Here is a 22860-nt window from a genome sequence, read left to right on the forward strand (position 1 = left end):
CTGATGCTATTTAAGGGTAGTGATTATGCCTTATGCCTATGCATTCTATTCCTAATGCCCATTTCAATGTTTGACACATAGTAACTCCTCAGTAAATATTTATTGAATGAATGAATGACTCCCTACTGTAAGTATTATTTTGTTAAGGTCCAGGTTCTGAGTACATGAGTGTTTTTCCAAGACCACGTGGTTGTAATCAGGACTAATGATCAGGTTTTCTGATACTAAATCCAGTGGTCTTTTCATTATAACATTGAAAGAGCTATTGTAAGGACTATATTAGGGAATCAATAGGAAAGGACTAATTATAATGAATTACTGCCCTGATGTAACCAATAAATAGACTCCATGTACCTATGTAGTTAGGGAACATTAATAACCATAACCAGGTCTAGGGCTTGAAATTTATCATAATCATTAACTTAGAATATATTGTCGTGTGGTCCTTAAACCATGTGAGGTTCATATTATAAAGGAGATATGTGAATTATGAGGGCGTATACACAGGATTGCAGGAGTGAAGGAATGAGCAGGAAGCAGTTTCACTCAAGTACAACTGCTTTTGCTAAGGTCAGTGGTAACCTTCTAATTGCCTTTGACGCCATACACCACTGTTCTTCTGGCTTCAGTGACACCTCCCCTCCTGGCTCTCCTTCACCTCACCTTGTCCACTTCCTAGAAACCCTTCCCTACAACAGGGACAGTTGAGTGGAGATCTGAAGGAATTACAAGCAGTCTAGGAAAAAGATCTCAGGAACTGCCTCAGATACCCACCCACACTCCAATCTGCCCTCCCACTAGGATTGATTGGTACCGATCAATACATTTAACCTTTCACTTGACGGTTTGGAGGTTTTACCCCAGTTTCCTCACTCAGAGGCAGATCTCCATCACCTCTTGCATCCATGGAGCAACTCTTGGCTCCTGGGCAGCTGGAAAAGTCAGGATTGCTGCACAGAACGAGCTCGGGGGAGCAACGCACCCTAACTCCTTTGACAGGCCAGTCAAAGCAACTGGGTGGCCAAGTAGCTTGCACAAGGAAAAGACCTTTTAAGGAACTTATTTTCATGTATAAGCACTATTTGCTCACTTTCAAACTCCTATCTTAGTCATTTTTGGGTACCCTTTACAGTTTGTTACATCTCGGACATTTAACCAGAGTAATTTAATAAATGCTGGTTGAGTTGAACTCCGCCTCTTTTTTTTGTTGAATTGAGGCAGAACACAGATTCTCTACCACACTTCTTGCTCAAGGTACACGCTCATAGTTTTTCTGACACCCTCAGGGAGTGTTTGGATAGTCTCATCGTTCCCTACTAATGTGACACAAACTCAGGTATCTAGAAGATCGGATACTGCCTGGGGTCATCCTTGGATGTCCCTTCTTTCCCACATCATAATTTGAAGACCATAGCTTTAGACCTAAAAATCAGAGCAGGTTGTCAGACAAAGAATTTTTGTTCTGCTTCCAGGTATTAGAGACCGTATGGGGAATGAAATATGGTAACCAAAATATTGGCATTTCTTAGACATTTTATTGACTATGGGGCAAATAGGATAGAGTGCTTGTAATCAGGACAGTCTTATATCCTTGTGATAGTCAGAAGTATCCTTGGGTGTTCCGCACTCACTCAAGATGAATGTAGAAATTAAACTGTATCGGTGGCTTTGTAGTGAACAAATGACAAGTGAGATGTAACAAACCAAGCAGCAGCTATGGAGCATGGATGGCTCATTAGAAAGAGCATTGGTTGGTTATTTTGTTTCCTTTGTGTAGCTGTAGTGCCAAAGCCATACGAGTTCATGGACTATGTCACAATGCTTAGCGAAAAAAATGACATTTAATTAGACAAAGGAAGGTGGGGGAAAAAAAAGAGGAAAGGGCTAAATTAGGATAACTAATGAGCTCATATTGAGTCTTGAAAATATATCTTAATTTTTAACGTGGAAGATAGTAATTCAACACTGAAGGGACTCGAGGAAGGCACAAAGGGGTCTCATGTCTGAGGAGGGAGTTGATGAAAGGTTGTAGCCTTTAATATCTGATGATGAAAAGAGATCTCCTTTCTTTGGGGTGAGTCCCTGATTCCAACTTTACATTCGTGGAGCAATTAGCAGGACTCCTCTTGGCTTTGCTTGGTCTCCTCCGTTAGAAGAATGCCTCTGATATGTAATATTTGTTTGAAAACCCAAAGAAGCTTGTTTCCTTTTGAGGTTTGCCTTACTTTTTATGTTCTGAAGTTCATTTTGGACCTCAGATTTTGCTCCAAGCAATAAAATTGGTTGGATTGTACTAACATAATGGAGCTGTAATTTTAGCCAACTCTGGGGGTGGGGAGATAGTTAAGGTGTGTAGTGGTTTCTGTGGTTTCTCTGTGGAGTAGAATTCCCTGCAAAGCTTTTCCATGTGGTGTTTTAATAGCTGTCTTAAAACTCTCTGATGCATGGAGCAAAACCGAATTAGACTCATGTACTAGATTGCTGGGATGAGCCAAGAACCCTGAAAAACAAAAGACAAACAATCAAGCAGCCTAAGCTCAGAGGCTAAACTGTCCAAAGAAGATCCTCAGGACATATCCAGATTCAAAATTACAGAAATAATCACCTGTTTTAACCCATTTTTTGCAAAATTTTCTAAGGAGAAGCATAATCTTTTCTTTGCATGCATTAATATTTTACCTTTGCATGTAGCTTTACAATTTACAAAATGCTTCAATATATATATTTTATCATTAGAGACTTCCCACAACCTTTGGAAGTTTCTATTATTAGCCCCATTTTTATAAATGAGAAAACTGAGTCACAAAGATAGATCCAAGGTCATTTAGCAGAGAAACTACAGAGGCAGAGTTCGATACCACTTCAGAGCTCTGCATCTTTACACCAGAACTTCAGTAATTTTAATTAGTGATCACGTTTAATATTCATGAAGACAAGGAACGCCAGACAGGTAGTATGTGCATACACAGTAAAGATGCTTCTAGGCTTCTGAGTTCTCATCAGTGAACATAAGACATTACAGTGTTGTCTGAACGTCCAGAGAATATGCTCTTCCTTTCATTCAAATGCTCAGTAATTCAGAGACATGGTTCCTTCCAAAGTGCTGAGTGTAGCCGATAAAATGCCACATACTTAGTTGGCATTCTCATACTAAGCATGTGTAAAAATTCTCTTTAGTGTGTGGTTTTGGCTGCTAAGTTCCAGAAACATTTATTGAATGCTACTATATGCCAGGCACATGGGCAAAGTAGGAAGTTATCCAGGTGGTATGATTCTAGGGGAGCCTTTTACACTGGCCCAGCCCACTGCCTAAAATACTCTCGTTAGCAGGGCATCCCTTTGAGTTAGTCCAGGAGTCACTGGGATTCCTTTTAGAAAATGAAGATAGTTTGGAAAGAAAAAGGTACTTTTTAATTAAAAAGATACTTTTTAAAGTATTTTTTTAAATACTAAATTTCACTAAAGCCTTGAAGTTATATTTATTCATCCAGTTGCCAAAATCAACTATTAAGGCCCTGAGTTGAATAGGAGGTGATGTGGATAAATTTTATTCCACCCAGGAGAAGGGGATGGTGAATTCTAGAAATTCACCTGTAAGGGCCCAGGGAAGCCAGGATATAGCAGCAGGTCAGGGAGCCCATCTTATCTGGAGAGAGGGATGCACTAAGGCTCTCTATCAAGAATAAACTTCAGTCACTTTGCTTTTGTTTTTAAGAACTAGCCCTACCTGATATATTTCAAAGCCAAGTTCTTATTTGTTTAAAACCAAGTAAGCAGGTCCCCATCTCTAATGAAAATCAGCCTGGTAGCTGGTCCTCTGTGTGGCTACCTCAGAACTCATCGTCTCCTTAGTCAGCCTCTGTACTCCTTACTTAACTCTAATCGATGTCTTTTCACAGTCGATGATGGGTTGACATCGCTGACAAACCTGCACCAGGTGCAAAAGGATTTAAAGTTCCCTCCTGCCTCGCCCTCACATCCTCTCCCACAGCTCTGAGAATTCTTTACCTGTAGCATTTTAAATATCCTGTGTTCATGATTTTTGGCCTCTCTTCCAAAGACCTAAAATATTTTAAAAATATATTAGTTAACAAGTTTATTGTTATCAAAGAGAAAATTATTTTACAAGTTGACTGTCACTCATGAGGCAGCTGTTGATACTCTGTTTGAATTTTTTTTTCTTCATTCACCCCTAAACTTTCCACACTTGATACAGCATGTATGGAACAACCATGTTTGTTCTAATGACTAACCCAAGGAGAAGCCCCCAAAATAATATCCATCATGATGGCTATGATTGTTGCTAAGTGCTGTGCTCAGAAAGTTTCTCTGTAGATTGTCTCATTCAATCTTCACAACAATCCCAAAAGGTAGGTACTGTAGTTACCCTCATTTATACATGAGGCACAGAGAAGTTAAGTAACTTGCCCAAGGACACACAGCTGGTTTGCTGAGATTCAAAAACAGGCATTCTGTCTCCTGAGTCCAGGCTCTTAATTACTATGCCACAATGACCTGTGCTTCTCCAAGGGGCCACCAAAATATGAGGGAGCCTCGTCACCTATGGGCAAGGGGTGCTGGGGCCCTCGCATGGCAATGACCCCAGTGCTCAGATCCTGCATGTGGAAGTAGACCCCTGAGATGGCCAAGAGGAAAGGAGAACCTTGGAGTAGGTTGGCCCTGTTCTTCCCACAGTGACCTCTCTGTCCTTACCTTGTCACCTGTTTCTATAGAGCCCATTTTGAAGGATAGTGCTTAAGGCTGGGCCACACCTGAAACAACATCAGCAGACACTTAATTATGAATTCACATAGCACACTGCTGCACAATGTGTATTGGGGTTGGGAGGGGCAATAGATGGAGCGAATCTGCTTTGCCCTCAGTATTTTCGCAGAGACAGCCTTGGCCTTTTAAATCAAATTCATCTCTAAGTCAGCCTTAGACCAACAGGCCTTCCCGGGATGGGGGCCCTCAGTGTGCTGGTAAATGTTTAATCACCTGCTCTCCAGGAGGAAAGCTCTTATTGGTAGCATTTGCCATTGCCTTAGTTTAAATGCTCCCACCACAGCAAGTTTCAGGTTACCAACACAGCCCCACTGAACAGAGTCAGGAAGAGCTGTGGGCAATCAGACCCAGCACACTCGTGGGCGAGGTCAGAAGATTAGGGTAGACAGACCTGGTGGTAGTGTTGCTGCAGGGGGCAAGGGTCAGGTTCAGATTCTGGACCTAGAGGGCTCATTTTTTTTTTTTTTAACATCTTTATTGAAGTATAATTGCCTTACAATGGTGTGTTAGCTTCTGCTTTATAACAAAGTGAATCAGTTATACATATACAATATGTTCCCATTTCTCTTCCCTCTTGCATCTCCCTCCCTCCCACCCTCCCCATCCCACCCCTCTAGGTGGTCACAAAGCACCGAGCTGATCTCCCTGTGCTATGCGGCTGCTTCCCACTAGTTATCTATTTTACATTTGGTAGTGTATATATGTCCATGACACTCTCTTACCCTGTCACATCTCACCCCACCCCCTCCAATAAAGACACAGACCTACTAGAGAATGGACTTGAGGATATGGGGAGAGGGCTCATTTTATACGTGGCTCCTTCTCTCCCCACCCTACCCGGATACCTTCCACCGTAGAATCAAGCTCTAAGAATATCAAAGGGGTCTTGAAAGAGAAAGGAATCGTAGAATTTGCAGCCCGTAGGCAGTAGGTGGAAGGGAAGAGGGAGCAGGACATCATCTCTTGATGGGAGATGGGAGAAAGAAGGAAGAAGGAAAGAGATGGGAGGAATGGTTTTATAATCAACACGTGTGTGTATGTGAGTCCTTGGCTTTTCCCTACTGTCAGGAAGAGCTGCCTCATTCCCCTGGTTGCCAGTCTGCTTGCTAGTCTGAGTCACTCCCAGGAAACATGTTTTAGCAGAGGAATGGCTTAGCAGGGTCTAAATCTTCACACCCTTGTTAATGACCCTGCTATGAACCATGTTAGATCAGATACAGTCTGTTTTCCTCCCAAAGGACTTCAAGGCTATGTGTGCCCTGCTCAGTTACCTGACATTCTAGTGCTTTATGATTCCCAGGGTCAAAATTGTCATTCTAAGCATCTTCTCTGTTGAACAACAGATATTTACATAGAGAGCCTTGCTCTGTTTTCCATTCACTACTGGACACTATGAGCTGCAAAAGCACATAAAACAATTTTTCCAACCTAAAGAGCTTACAATCTCGTTGAGAAAATGTGACAGCCATGTGAACTAATTCCTAAATAAGGAGCACTTCTAACAGCATGATGATGATACATCAAAGAATAGTCTTTATAATAAATTGTGAGGAACCTATAATTAAAGGAGAGTCTATAATGAGAACTTATTTAGTAAAAACAGTCAAACTGCATATCCTGGTCCTTTATATTGTTCTTGTTTGTTAACGTAACGTGTACCCATTTTTTAAACATATTTCTGACTCATTTTACAGTTAGAATCCCTTTTTAACAAATACGATTAGAGCAGCCAGTTCAATGTAATAAAAATATTTCTTCTGCTGGCCAACAGCCCATACTAACACTCCTTTGCTGATGGAGATCCAAGACTCCTTTTGAAGGAAAAACCCGGTATGAGAAAGACATTCACAAATCCCTGTCCATTTGGCAGTAAATCTACTTAACAAAAAGGTTATCCTTTCAGCAGAATATTGACAAAGTACAGCTTTGCATATCTGCACGGTATTAAATAACTCTTGACAGAACCTGACTTCTTCAATGTTGCATTGATTTTATTTGGGGCTTTTATAGGGGCTTTTGCTTCATAGACCTCCATAGGCTCTGATCAGTTCAGGGTAGATGACTGTGGGATTCTCACCTCTGATCATCCAGGGCAACAGACCCCCTGACACGCTAGCAAAGGCAGCAGAAGAGAGCAGACATACGTGTCTGCCCTTGTCTTCCCCTGTATCAGCTGATTATTTGTGCTAATAGAAGGAAGCAATCTCACTCTCATCATCCAAAAGCTACTTTTCACTGGCTTTTTTGTCAATTTGTTTTACTGAAGTATTTTTGATTTACAATGTTGTGTTATTATAATTTCTGCTGTACAGCAAAGTGATTCAGTTATACATATATATACATTCTTTTTCATATTCTTTTCCATTATGGTTTAATCACAGGATATTGAATACAGTTCCCTGTGCAATGTTTCACTTATTTTTGAGAGGGTTTTGGTACTTCTATTAGAATATAGGAACGCCTAAGTAAAATTTGGAGAATTTGCAGTATATGAAAGAAAAATAGTTATGGATCTACCCTGTGTCTCTGGGACAGTGGGCTCGCGTGAGCCAGCCAGATTCTCTGCATTTACGTGAGTACTTTCTTGCCATAGAAGTCTAGGGTGTAAGTGTTTAGGTTAGGACGCCCTCCTGCCAGGCTTCAAATTAGGTGAGGCTGATAAAGTAAATAAAAGGTCCATACACGACTTCATTCCATCCTTTGAGTGATTTTATCAATAACTGCTAGAGGGCAAGACTCAGCAATAACCATGTACAGTAGATGTCTCCAGGCAATAGAAAGCTGATTTTATTTCCTAAGGTGTTTGAGGTATGCCAGACTAAAACCCTCTTCCTTCACTGATACATCTAGTGTGTAGTTTTCCTGAAATGATTAATGTTTTCTTTCTCTAGGCTTATGCTACTAATTACACCCAAGCTTCTTGAACTGTCTTAAACAAATTCACACACAGGTAGGAGCCCTGCAGGACTCACGAGTGTGATGAATCAGGTTCTGTGCCATATGCTTTCGTTTCTCCCCTCTGGTCAACATTTGTTTTCTCTGTACTCGTTTCTCTTGCTGCCCTGTGAACTGAAATTTAAAGGCTGTGTTTAGCTGCATGTTGGAGTGCGATATGGGTGGAAGGGTGTATTTTAATAGTATTTTGCCAAATTTAAATTGGATTGAATGTTTTCCAAAATAATTTCCTATTTCTAAAACTGCTGCCGATTAGGAGAGATTTGGCTTCTACCCTTACCCTGAAATACTAAGAGAAAAGCTCAAAAGTTGTATTTGCAGAGTGTCATTTACTTAACGAGTCTCCCTAGTTAGACACAGAGACGTGACTTTGCTCTCCGTTATGAGAATATTGTGCATTTCCTGGCATCTCGCTGCCCCCTAGTGCAACATGCCAGTGAGCGCATCCTTCCCTGCAAGCAATCTTTGCGTTATTACTGTCTGATCAGTCCATTTCATGCTTCCCTGGGTTCTGGCAATGTGATTAAACACTAATCCATGGCTCCAACAGAGTCCTCCGTGGGTCCTATTTTGTCAAATAGATCTAACTTTTGGAGCAGGAGCTTGGTGGGCTAGAGAGTACAGATGGGAAAGTGGGCTGGACTCTTGAGACCCCTTCCAATGGGGAGATGTGGCCCAGCTCCCAGTGGGCCTTGTAGAGAGCTCTGAACATGAACAAATCTGGACCTGCTCCAATGCAGGCAGACTGTCTCAGGGTGATCTCAGGGAGCCCGTAAGTTTCAGTACAGTGCCAAGAATCAGAGGAACTGATCTTATGTTAAGATACACTCCTAGAGTGCAAAGTAGCAAGAGCAACGGGCTTGAAGAGAGAGACAACCTTGGGATATTCCCTCAAACTCTTTTAGCCTTTGTAAAACGACTATTGATAAAAAGTAGTCTTAGCCGTTTTAAGGTTTTAATACATTCATCTGTTTTTGAAGGTTCTATACACTTTAACATGTGATCTAAATCTTCTTCTATTAGGTTTACTGTGGCCAAAGTAGCCATTAGGTGCAATTTAAGGATTATGGAAAGGCATTCTGACCCTAAAGGCTTGCTCTCAAAACTATTCTGAAATGATCACCAAATTGTGAGCCATGTATGTGGTCTCCATGAAGTTCTGCCAAAATGACCTTGAACAAGGTGTTTAACTTCATTGGGCCTCTGTTTTTCCATATATAAAGTATTAGTGCCCCTATTTAAATGGATTACTTAGGGACTCAATGAGATAACATATGCCTGGCACATGGCAGATTTCAATAATTGTTAGTTCCTACCTCCTCCTCCCTCCCCCACCCCTTTTTTCTGGACTGAAATAGTCAACGCCCATCTTGGATACCAGATACTAATGGGTACATGGTAGATTACGATGCCCTCTTTCTGAATTGTCCCCCAAAGAGCTGAGAGGCAGCCATTGCTTGTCACTATTAGCTTTTTTTTTTTTTAATACATTTATTTATTTATTTTTGGCTACGTTTCGTCTTTGTTGTTGCGCGTCTTTCTTTAGTTGCGTCGAGGCGGGGGCTACTCTTTGTTGAGGTGCGCAGGCTTCTCAATGAGGTAACTTCTCTTGTTGCGGAGCATGGGCTCTAGGCACACGGGCTTCAATAGTTGTGAGACGTGGGCTCAGTAGTTGTGGCTCGCAGGCTCTAGAGCACAGGCTCAGTAGTTGTGGCACACGGGCTTAGTTGCTCAGCGGCATGTGGGATCTTCCCAGACCAGGGCTTGAACCCGTGTGCCCTGCGTTGGCAGGCGGATTCTTAACCACTGCGCCACCAGGAAAGTCCCACTATTAGCTTTTGAATATTGACAAGGAAATTTGCAAGAAGGAGTGGGATAAGGGGGTAGAGGTGGTCATTAAAATCTTCAGTGCTGAAAACTGTAACTGACAGGAACTTCAAGGTATTGACTGTTCAGGAACCACATCTACTTTATTATGGAATGAAAGACTTTTGTTCTTTAATGATGATTGTAATAGCAGGTTTGACTGAGGGAGCAGACAAGAGAAAAGAAAGGCATCCAGTGTGGGGAAAGGTCATTTTGTGATCATGGAATTTTTTTTCAGAAGACTGTGTTACAAATATCATACTTGCTTTTCAGAATCAGGCTATTCGAAAAACAGATGCTCAGTCTTCCTATGGTGAATTAGTAAACAAACAAAAAAAGATTTTAAACTCAGTATAACAGAGGGAAACACAGAGCCACGCCTACATGCATGCGTGTACACGTGTGCAAACACAAATACATACTTTGTAGATTAAATAGACATTTTTATGCTTTTATGTGTGTTTTTTGTTTTGGTGATAGCATTGAAAATTGTGTGGGTTTTGTTAGGTAGTTAGGGTTAGTGAGTTTCCATGGAGAGAAGTAAGAGAAGTTTAAGAACAAATTCTTAGGTTTAAGGACAAATTCCTCCTTACCTTTGATGGTAAGGAAGAATTTGTACTAAGGTCTTTCCTCCCATCTATACTCTAGTTCTGTCATTACCCTGACTATGAATTGGACAGAAACCAGAGAGAACCACGTAAAATTATGCATTTCATTAAATTTGTGTAAAGTCTTTCCAAATCTTCTTAGACATTGTTTTGGAATTGACCAAGGGGGAGTTTTACTCTATTTGTATCAGATCTCTGGAGTGGAACTAGAGGGAAGGTTACATACTGCCCTGTTCCACCCCTTTATTTTATAACTGGAGAAACTAAGGTCTAAAGAGGTCACAGGGCCACAGTGCCCTCCCTTATTATTATCTCTCTTTCCTGTTGTCTGTATCATGTTTGCTTGGTCCATCTTCCCATAAGGTGGTGGGTGTTCAACAGCACTAGACCTGATTTGCATGAGTTTGGTCTTCCTCAGCACCACACAATGGGAAAGTCGGTAAATTCCATTCTTAATCTCCTCCAGAGAATTGCCTCTTCCCAACGTAAATTATAATAGAGGGAAAGGGATTACTGAATAAGAATATTGTTTTTTAGAAACTTATTTCTTTACACTATTCGACAAAGAATTTCATGTCCAAGTTTAATATTGCAGCCTATTTCTTGACAGTGGAAAGAACCCATATGTGAATTAGCAATGAGAATTTTGTGTTACATTAGGAGGAAAAGATGTGTTCTAGTTCTGTGCTTTACGAAAACTCTGCGATTGAATTTTACCTCCTATAAAAAAGCCCATTTTGCAACTCGTTCAATATCACCCAACAATCAACAAATATTTATCAAGCCTCTACTATGTTCCTAGCAGTATTTAGAGTCTTAAGATGTATCAGGAAACAAAACAAAGATTTCTGCCTTGGAGATTGTATCTTCATGTACATTTGTAACATATGAATGAACTATTACTTTCCAACACCAAATTATTCTTGCACAGCATTCTAATGAAAGCCTGTCGTTTTTTTTTTTTTTTTTTTTAATTGTCTTCCTTAAAATAAAAGGCCTCGTTTCCCAAGAAAATTGCTTTTTGGGCAAGTTGCATGAAATTTGTCACAATACTGCCGCCTTGCGGCTGCTTGAATCAGAAACCCACATACACTCTAAGGTCCACTCTGTCTTTAAAGGTAAGGTTTATAGGACAATTATCCTGCTCTTCAATGGAAGCCTTTGATACAAAATTACCTAGCCAGGAGTACTTAGAATCTAATGCCTTCTGATTTTGTCACAGAATGACTGGAAGAGCTCCATCGCTTTTGTCGTTGGAAACCGAGTTGAGGACGAACTTCTCATTCGAGCCCTCACTCTCGCTGTCCAAGTTCCTCAGCGCAGACCCTTCAGTCTGGTCTCCTGGCAAGACATTCTCCAGCAGGTACCTGTCTCTTCCCACCCCTAAGCCCCTTGGAGACTTTCTTCTTAAAATAATAGAATAAAATAATGAAATAAATAAAACTATCATATTCTTGGGCTGTTTGGCAAGTTTTGGTGCATTACTTTGCACAAACACTTAGCTAGAATAAATTTGAATCATCTAATCAGGAAGGATTATTTTTTTGTCAGTGAATGTTGCCCTTTCAACATTCATTCATTCAACAAAAATGTCTGAGGTCATACGAGGCTCCATGCTAGGTTCTGTAAGGAATTATTTAATAAAAGACTCAATAACAATAAAAGAAAAAAACTATTTAATATTCCAAGGAAGCCCATAACTAACCGGAAAAATGAAGCCTCCAGAGAATCCTAGCTGTCAGAGGTTAGAGGGGAATGATAACACAGAAAAGTTCTGTCAGATGGCCCATCCTCATATAATTACTAACAGCTTGCCAAAGTGACTGTAAATATTTGAACTAATTGATGACTATCTCTTCCTTGCTAGGTTCCCCAACCCCTCAAGTCACCGAGGTATTTGAAAGTTACATATATCTAAGGATTCTTTAAGAAAGCCTTTCTTTTTCATTATAGATGAATTTTCTTACAGATCAATGGAACAAGTGCACTTTTTGGAAGTACATCTAAAAAGGCAAAGAAACCTGTAGGCGGTAGTGCACCCTTATATTATGAGGTAGGTGAACGTATTGATTGAAGAGATTTTTGTAATTTTTAGAAAACAAGACTTGAAGTAATAATTTTATAGTCACTTTTTTAAAAATTGAATTCATTCTTTGAAAGCAAATCCCCACTCATTGTTGGAGCTGTTTGTTCCTGATGGTGGGCGTGTAAAAAGTCTGCTTCCCCTTTAACAAAATCCCCCTTTAGGACCAAAATTGTCCCAGATTGTCTACACTGTCACTGTATCCAATTGAAGAATATAAATCAGAAATGTGTGTATACGAAAGTGTTGGATCATACTTTTTCATGGTAATTACTGAGTATGTGATGGTATTAAAGGGAGTTGTGTTATTAGTGTATTACAAAGTGTTAGTTTTACCAAAGAAACAATGTAAAAATGCCCCAGAAGGTGCTTCCTGCACATGACAGAGAAACAACTGGAATAATTTTCCATCCATTTGTGAACTTTGTGTCCATTTTACATTCTACTTTAATCAGTGTGAAAGTAAGGATAATCTTCAGATTAATGGTCCATTCCGTTTCTAGCAGATGCAAAAGTCTGGCCTGGCTGACCAGTGGGTGTGTGCAAAGGACTTAGAACTCAGGCTCAGTACAGGGGCTTTCCTCTTACCCTGTGTTGTTAATATCCAACTTACAGCTTACAAGAAACTATAAAAATCCAGTGATTAATTAGAATATCACTTAAAATTTGTCAGGCACTATTTTATGACTCTGCAGACCGAAAGCATAAAGATTTTGGGATCTTTCAAGACGAACTTGTTTGTACTTTTTTTCAGTGATAACTAATAAAGTTTTTATGTGTCTCGGTTCTTGGGTGATTTCATAATGGACTCTGTAGTGTTGCCTGAGTACTATCTGAACAAGTTCCATTGGACTTACAATTGCCAATACTGTGGATTTTATAGCATTAACTCTTGCTACACTACTCTCGCTATCATGGCAAACTCATTCTGCACTGATGAAGTCAAATAATGAGCCTTCTAGCTTTTGTTATGATGTCCTGCATGTGCATGCCCCAGTTGAAACATTATGTGGTACCTGGATTTAAAATATTGGAAGTTTTCTTCTGAAGTAGCCATAGAAATCCATGTCCAATTCTCAGGCCTGGGATCAATTAGCCCCCGCCTCAAAAGGACTCTTTCTTCTTCAGAGTTGCTCAGTGAAAATCAGAGATGATAACGGGCCAGTTTTGACGTCTGATGTGGACAGGCATTTTGACTTGGATGTGGGATAGCCCGATGTTACAAATCCAGAGCTCGGTTAGAAAGCCGTTCCTCTCCAATATGTGCTGTGACTCCTCGTAGCCTTCACTCAGGGGAGGTCCATTTCACATCTGGCTCCCCTGCATTCTTCCAGTGGAGCATTTGGGCAATAAGCCTCCCACACCCGCTCACATACCCTTTTCTGAATGGTTCCAGAAGAAAAGGGAAGGCAGCAGGAGCACCACAGAGATGGACCTGGGGTGCACCAGACGTGCATTAATGTCAATCACTGTAGCAAAAATGGATCAATAACATAAAACAAATTTGGGTTCCTGGGCAGCATCAGCCAAGGCCAGAATGCGCATCTGGAGAAGAAGGGCACGTATCCAACCTCAGTCCCTGCACACTTAGGACCCGTTTTGGTCCCTCTTCCCAAGAGAAGTGAAAAGCTACAAGCAGTGCCTACTGAGAGCCCCAAGGCAGTTAGGAGTGTGGCCATGAAAGAGACCCACAAGCCAAACTCTTTGGGGACCTCTGGACTTTCCAGCATGCAGACAGCCGGCTCTTGACTCTATTTCTGCTTAAAATCTTGCATGGTCTGTAGCAACTAGGACAGTGGCCATAGGTGAATTCCTCAGGAGCCTGTTTAGGAAGTCTTATATTTTCCTTCTCAAAGGAAACTCTGCGATGGGGGAAGAAAAGAGAATCCAACAAAATTACTTATGTTACATGGGAAATTCATAGAGTTCTGTTTCCTTTTAGATCTCCATTTTGGAGGAAGGAGAACTCAAAATAGATATTATAAAGGCCACGCACTTACATTGACTTCTATTTGTAGGATACTCTCATTGGCCTTAGATCAGAGCCTCGTCGTTCTTACTTTAAACACAGTTCTAACCAATTTGGCTTTCTGGTTTCCCAGCCTGCGGTCGATTAGGAGCAGAGAATTCGAGTGAAACTTCATTCTAGCGCAGTTGAGCCATGAGTAGTAAAAGAGTGTCAGAACCGCATTACATATTTCCAATAACGACTTGAAATGTCTGGGCTAGCAAAGACCACATTCCACAATGATTTGCTCAAGCTTTCATTTGGATGGCTTGGTCCTGTGTACACACAGCCTCGTTTTGAAATTGTGTAATTTCCCCTGAAACTTTAGAATTTCATCTAGCCATGGTATTGTATATATGAGAGAATATTTATTTATAAACCACAGTTCTTTGAAAACCTGCTTAGATTTGTGCTAATGTGATTCCACAGAGACATAGCTACCCATGTGTTCCTTCACCTTCTTTTTTTGGAAACAAGTTTTGCTCTAGCAGGAACTACTCCAAGGACCTATGTGGGAATGGGAAGAGAAGTTTCCCCTTTGCCTATAGTCTCAGGAATATTAGCTATCACTTTATTTTTCTTATAGTAATAGTAGTAGTGTTGTAGTAGGTATAGTAGTAGCATTTAATGAGGATGAATATGATTATGATCCCATACACTGGCATTACTTATAAGCATAATTTTCACCATGCAATCCTATTTGAAGAAGTGTACACATATGAGAATGGATATACAGATGTTGCCTGAATTATTAGTGACCAGTTTTACCAGATACCAAACAATTAACCAGTACATTCTTGTTCAAGCACTAGGTGTCAAACACTATCTAGAAAATGGAGGGAGGGGAATATGAATATTATAAAGACTTTAACCTCAAGAAGCTTAAGGACTAGTTAGGAAAAAAAAGAAAAAGAGATATATATATGCCTGACACATAGTAGGTGTTCAATAAATGTTTGTTAAATTGAGTAACAATGCAGAAAATAGTCAGGGAAGTCTATGAGGGAGAGATGGAGTGTTCTGGACATTTAAAGGAAGGTGAGGTTACTGTTAGCCTGGGTGGGTTGGGGAAGGGTGAGATCTAGAGGAGCTTTGCGGAGAAGGTGGCATTGGAAAAGAAAGGAAGCTGACAAGTTTGATCTTTTAAACATGTTATCCCAATTGACCCATATCACAGTTCTAAAAGGAAATGTATATATCCCCATCTTACATAGGGGAAGATGGAGGCATAGAGAAGGTAGGAAGCTTGCTAATTAGAAAACTGAAGAACTTGGATTTAACCACAGTTAAATACATAGCCTCAGATTTTTCCGCTTTACCACAAACCCAGTACTCTTTCACTGGGCTCAAAGCTGTCCCCCCTTTGGATGGATAGGTCTTGACTTTCAAATGTGGGAGAGGGCACATTCTCTGAGAAGGGAACAGCTCAAGCAAAGGCATAGGAGTGGGAGAGAAGACTGAACGCATATGTACTAAATTTGTAGTTACATGGTACAATATATACGAAATAGGAAAGGTAAACCCTGTACATATCTTAATTACAACTTTAAGATCCTAAAGGTGGAAATCTATGAGAAAACATTTCAAACACTGGAAAAAAATCCATGCTTTAAGATTCATGGCTGCACTTTCATTAATTAACTAAATATGCACAACTATTTTTGTGTGTGCTTTATGGTCCACATAGAGAATCTGACCTGTTCATTTGCAGGTATACTCAGTCCTGACCAAAACCAAAAAAGAAAATATTAATGGTCATTCAAAGCCAACTGAACTATTACCTATGAGAGAGGTCTAAGTATATCATACGTGCAAAGATTATCCCTCTTATGGTTAAATCTGATACATGGTATGTGAGCGCTATGAGAGATGTAAAATTTTCAGACTTTGACATTGTAGTTTTGATAAATTAGAAAGAAAAGACTACCAGCTGGGCAAGGGGGTTGTTTATCCAACTTATCTGAAATCAGAGTCTACAATCTTAAAAGTTATATATTCCACTGCGTAGTTCTCATTCCATAAGGGTGGTCGTCATGCCTCCCTATCGGGAAATGGGCCTCTATCCACACATAGGCTGTGGTTTATGTGCCTGTCTGTGACTTATTCAGAAAAGACAAATTGGGTCACTATACAAACAAAACCCAATAGTCTGCTGAAACAAAAATCATCTTTAAAGAAGAAAGTTTTTATGTCCTCTTTTATGTCTCACTTACTTCAAAGAATAGTCAATTCTATCCAATAAAGAACTTGGACAATCCTAAAGATTATGTGATACATTGCAATTTTACAAATACAAATAATTATTAATTTTCCTCTTTGCTCCTCTCAGTAAAAAATAAAACTTTTTATTTAAATATTAAAATATTGTATTAAAATGGGCTTTTCCATTGGGAGATAATTCTGGGAGATTATTAAATGTGGAAAGACTTTTATGGTATTAGATACGAGAGTAATAAACCAAATGCAGTTAAAACAGATATAAGATGCAAATTTTATATCTTCTGATCAAATTAGTTTCACCACATTTTTAAAACACTTTGCTAGTACTTTGGATTAGAATTCCCAGATATAATAGTTCCATCTTTGGTTCCTATTCCTGGGTGTGTAGACATATTTCTCAGCTCTTTCCCCAAAATGTGTTTATAATAACTCACAAGTAAGAACACAGACTTAATTATTATCTAGTTGCCTCCCGTTTCCAGATTCCTAATATGAAACATTTCTTAAACAGTGCCTCAAATTAATAATCTATTCAGTAGAATTGTAAACCCTTATTTTTGGGGGTGGCCCTTGTCAAAATGAAGAATGGAAAGCTCATGCTTCAGAGATAGGAACGAATAATAAGTGAACACATTTAAGAGGTTTGAAGTTATTAAAATGGCAGATCTACTGGGAACAGAAAGAGCAGTATGTCATGGAAGGAACGAAGGGAAAGCGAGACAGGAAGCATTCTCTGGCCTTTTCAGTCCTGCGTTTTAAAACAAAACAAAAAAAGTCAGGAAGAATTGGAAGGTAGCCAACCTAATGCCGTTATTTCATAGAGCTTAGGGACACACCAGGAAATTACAGACCAGTTAGTTTAACTTCACTTGTAGGGAAAGTATTAAAAACTGCTGCAGGAGATCAAGTAAAAGGATGCTTAGAAAAGCACAGCTTGATTAAGACAAGCCTGGCCAACGTGGTTTTCGGAAAGGGAAGGTCATGTCTTAGGAACTTGTTGAAATTCTTTGAAGCTATTATGGCCAGTACAGTCTTCAAAGAACGCAGCGAGGCCCAGGGTCTGAGTATCTTTTCTGTTCCACATCAGTCCTTCAGGGATGCTTGCAGAACATGGCCCACATCAGGGCCTTGGCGCTCCAGGTTTAGAAACCACTATCAAAATAGAAGAAAATAACCTCTGATGGAACATTTTTAAAGCTGGAACCAATTAATACAACCTGATATTTATAAATGTAAAATAATGACTTGGAACAAAATTTAGGAATATTGAGCTGTAACAAAGAAGTACTACGTTGGGACTATAAAAACAATCTGGGAGTTGTTGTGTCAAAAGCTGGGCTTTGGAGGCATTTCTCACCCAAAGAAGGAAAAACGAGGAGAAATCACAGTGCTAGAAATGTTTATCAAGGGTTATGAAGAGTTGCAAGCGAATGAATTTTGTCGAAATGGGAAAAAGAGCAGTCAGATGGGTTATCAACCCTGAGCCTCCTCTTTCTGGAGGAGGCCTGAGCAGCCCAGCAGAGAAAGCAAGGCCAAGCTAGTCACTGAGGAGCAGAAGGTCAGGGCTCCTGGGCTGCAGTATGTTTGCTTCTCATGTCAGAAACCTGGAGTTCTGTTTTCAGAGAAAAGCACAACTCAAGCAAAGGCATTCAGAGACATCCAAATCGTGCCCCCAGCTCTTTTCCACCCTGAGGCACAGGCGGCTGGCCAAGCCCACGTGGCAAATAGTCAACAGTCCAGGGGGAGGCCAGTAGTCACTGGGGAAGAATGGCACCTGAAGCTGAGGACCCCGGGATTCATCAGCACGAAATGCACACCGTGCAAGGACTGGGGTGCTGGCTAGGACCTTTGACCAGTGGGAGAACTGCTGGGCAAGGCAGGAATCTAGTCAAGAATTCCAGGACACACAGATATCAGTGGAGGAGCAGCCTCAAGAATAAAGCAAGGTTCAGCTAGTGAAGAGTGGCCATCGCTGTCTTAACTGGGTCGGGTTCGGAGCCTCTCCAACATGTTACACGACACTCCCACCATGATTGGAAGGATACTGGAGAAAGAATCATGAAGACGATCTCATCCTATTCCTGTATCTAAGACTGTGACTAAACCCCCTTTATATATGGTAATAATAGTTCCCATTCATTGAACACTTAGTTTATTCCAAGTTTTGTGTGCTGGGTGCCTCGTATATATTAGCTAACCTAATCTTCTCAACAACTTGCCAGGAGATAATTAACAAATGATGAAAGTGAAGCTCAGGAAGTTTAAGTAACTGGTTGATTTGGAAGCCTTTGTTCCTTCTCCTTGTCTTTACACAAAAATTAAGAATAGTTTAGTGGTGGTTGTGGTTTCACGTTTCTTGAATACAAGCTACTGTTAGTAATTAGAATTAAGCTGGAAATCTCTCAGTAGTTCTGTGATATGGTTATTACTTTTCCTACTACTCAGGCGAAAACAGTGAAGGTATATCAGCAGATAATGAAGGTGTCAAACAATTTTAGTTATTTTTGAGCCATGTTCATGAGTGGCTTCTGCTCAAATGTTTGGATCAACAGGAATTTTTAATTCTTAGAGTTAAGATTTATATGGTTAAGGTGACTGAGTCTTTCAGAGTGCCTTCTGCTAGTTTGATGAGACCTAGACCCAGGAGTTAGATGCACTGATCCAAACCAGACTGCCTGGGCTATATGCTGATTCTACTACTTACTAGCTATGTAATCTTGGGCAAGTTACATAACTCTGCTGTACTTCAGTTCTTTGTAAACTCAGCGTTGATAATACTATCTACTTCATAAAGCTGTAATGATGATTAAATGAAACAGTAAATATAAAATACTTAGCATAGTTCTTGACCTAGAGTAAGTGTCCAATAAGGTTTAGCTATTATAATTAATGTTATTTTTTAAATTTCTATTCTCAGTCTCAGTGATTGTTACAGTTTTGTATTTTAAAAAGCAGGAAAGAAAAGAAACATCTATGAGCAGGGTTTTTTATTTTTAATTTTTTATTGTGGTAAAAAAAATACATAAAATGTACAGTCTTAACTATTTCTAAGTGTACTGTTCCATAGTGTTAAATATATTCACATTGTTGTGCAGCAAACCTTCCCAACTTTTTTTATCTTACAAAACTAAAACTCTGTATTCGGTAAACAACTCCTCATTCCCTGCCCCCAGCCCTGACAATCACTCTACCTTCTGTTTCTAACAATTAAACAACTCTAGGTACCTCATATAGGTGGAATCGTACAGTATTTGTCCTCTAGTGACTAGCTTATTTCACTAAGCATAATGTCTTCAAGGTTTATCCACATTGTAGCATATGTCAGAATTTCCTTCTTTTTCAAGGCTGAGTAATATTCCATTGTACGTGTCTATGACATTTTGTTTATCTATTCAGTCATCGATGCACAGATACACGGCTTTGGCTAAATGATCAAGTGACAATAACTAAGGTTTAAGAAATGCTTCACTTTCATGCATTGCACAAATATTTGAATGTCTATCATGTACCAAATCTATGGTTGAGTTTATCTTAGTGTATAAAACAGATATAATTTCCTGCCCTCACAGAGCTTGTATTTGAATGGGGAAGGCAGACAGACATTAAGCAAAAATCAGAGACACAAACAAATATATACACAGTTAAAACTGTGATGATTGCTTTAAATCAGAAGGAATTACATGGGAAAATACTTTAAACTGAGTGTTTGGAGATAAACTGAAAGATGAAAAAAAGGCCAAGTGAGAAGAGTGGAGAAAATATTCAGGCAGAGGGAACAGCACGTGCAAAGAGTCTGAGGCGAGAGGGAAAGATGTCAACCTCTCAGAGGAATGAAAAAGGCCAGTGTGCCTAGAATTTAATTAGAGAGAGAGTGTGAGACAGAGGACAGAGGCCAGATCTGCAGTAACTAGTATGTTCTTGTTAAGAAAGAGTTTGCATTTTTACTTCCTAGGAAATAGGAAGCCATCAAGGCTTTTAAAGGGGAAAGTGACACAATCTGAGTTCTTTTTCAGAATATTTTCCTACTTCAGAGTGAAATATAAATTGGGATGGGGTCATGAGATAAACATGGAAGTGAGGAGACCGGTTAGGAGGTCATTGGGGTACCCAGGTGGAGATGGAGAGAGCAGGCAGATTCAGAGTATATTAAGGAGGAAGAATCAGCATAATGATGCCACTGTCAGATGTGAGGGGTGAGGGAGAAGAAGTGAGTTTCAGGAGTGATTCCAAAGTTCTGACTTGAGAAACTGAGTAAAAATATCTTCCAATAGAAAAAACTGAAGAAGATTAAATTTGGGGGAAATGTGGAAGTACAGTTTGGCCTGGGTTAAATTTGATATGTCTGAGAGATAGTCTAAGAGGAGAGATGTCAAAAAAGGAAGTAAGATTTTTTTTTTTTTAATTTTATTTATTTATTTATTTATTTATGGCTGTGCTGGGTCTTCGTTTCTGTGCGAGGGCTTTCTCTAGTTGTGGCGAGGGAGGGCCACTCTTCATCGCGGTGCGTGGGCCTCTCACTATCGCGGCCTCTCTTGTTGCGGAGCACAGGCTCCAGACGCACAGGCTCAGTAATTGTGGTTCACGGGCCTAGTTGCTCCGCGGCACGTGGGATCTTCCCAGACCAGGGCTCGAACCCGTGTCCCCTGCATTGGCAGGCAGATTGTCAACCACTGCGCCACCAGGGAAGCCCGGAAGTCAGATTTTTTAGTCTTTTTCATTTTTTGTATCTTTACGTGCCTGGTGTGGTGCTGGTACATAATAAGTATTGAAGAGGTGTTTGCTGTCTGAAAAAACTAATTTATTAATGAAGGACTAGTGAGAGTTACTGGTAAAGACCACAAGCAGGACACGTTGGACCATTTCAACAATGATAGTTCAGTAATATTTCCTGGGTACTAGCAGTTTTGGTCCCTTCTTTTTTCTCTTTTTTTGGTTCCATATCCCATATGGTGGTTTTCTAATTGTGGGTTACAACCCAGTGGTTTACACAGATATTTAGTTGGTGGCAACTGTGTGTGTATGTGTGTGGTTTGTGATGTAAACAGTTTTTGCTGTAAATATAGGTCCGAAAAAGTTTGAAACACCAATACCTTAGAGTCCTCTAAACCTATTTTGTGTTATCTTCCTTTTGCATCTCCCTGGAGTAAAGGATATTGTAGACACTCATCCTAGTTCAGTCCTCACTCAGCAGACGTTTACAGAGTTTCTATTACAGGCTGGAGAGCGGGCACAAGATTCAGTTAGACCTGGTCTCTGCCCTCAAGAGCTGGTAGTCCATCATGTTGTAAATAATATGTTTGTTTCCTGCTATTTCATGACATTTTAATACTTTGTAGCAAGTCTGATGTAAAAGTTATAGATTTAATCCTTGGTTATAATTGAGTCTGTTCTTCATTGAGCCCTGTGGCTGACCTCACTTATTGTTCACAACTTTCAGCCAAAAGGTAATGGTCCCCAGACAGGGTATGTTGGAAAGAGGAGAGAGGGTGGGGCAGAGCCGTCACCAAAACAGTCAGAGATGCAACAAAGACATAGATGGCCTTGCTTCCTGAGAGGGAGAGAATGTGTAGCTGGCATTGAAGTATGGTAACAATTTTCATGCTTCTACATATTTTTAGTGTGACCTCTATTTCTGAAATTCTAACTCATTCCTCCACCTTTGGTAGCAAGGAAAGGAAGAAGAAATACCAAACTAAAGGTGAGAGAATTGACTATTAGATAGAAATTCATTTATATTTACTGAAAAGCTACTGTGCATATTAATTCACAGAATATTAATTTGAATAAGTGAATTTCAGATAGATATTTATGTATTGAAGTCCATCCATTTTTCTATTTCACAAACTTGACTGGCCGAAAAACCCCTCAAACCCAATTAAGTAGCCTGATAATGTAAGTTAACTGAGATGTGATCTCTATATTGCTTCCAAAATATATTAAAATATATCATTGCAAGTTTAGAGGTTTGAAAAATAGAAAACCAGTCCTACAAAAATTCTTACCCAGAAAAAGTGAAATTGTTCAATAAACCCCTTCCTTTAAAATTGCATCTTTCGGCTTCATACTTATTTGGATTACAGTGCTCATAACCATTTGAAATCTGTGGAGTGCTGATAGTGAGCAAGGCCAACAGGATGCCCTGCAGATTACCCTGTACTACGTCAAACATTCCCAAACGGACAAGTTTATGATTATCCATGTTAGCCTTGATCAAGAATTGATATGAAAAAGATAAACTCACCCGGGGCTCACTCACTCATGGGGAAATATTTAATTAGATTATCCTCTTCATCGGAAGGAACATGTAATTAGTTCAGTTATTCTCAAGTCTTATA

The 22860-nt window shown here is 39.9% G+C and overlaps 1 protein-coding gene across 1 annotated transcript in view; it reads left to right on the forward strand.

The window, feature by feature from the left end:
• The window catches only part of SPAG17 (sperm associated antigen 17), a 352647-nt gene that overhangs the window by 133890 nt on the left and 195897 nt on the right, over positions 1–22860 (forward strand). The window contains exons 3-4 of the mRNA XM_082460586.1: positions 11437–11577; positions 12184–12267. Of these exons, the coding sequence (XP_082316712.1) occupies positions 11437–11577; positions 12184–12267 (225 nt within the window). The remainder of the gene's footprint in view (positions 1–11436; positions 11578–12183; positions 12268–22860) is intronic.

Source organism: Balaenoptera physalus (assembly GCF_965194825.1).
Source record: "Balaenoptera physalus genome assembly, chromosome: 1".
In the NCBI taxonomy this organism is placed as follows: domain Eukaryota; kingdom Metazoa; phylum Chordata; class Mammalia; order Artiodactyla; family Balaenopteridae; genus Balaenoptera; species Balaenoptera physalus.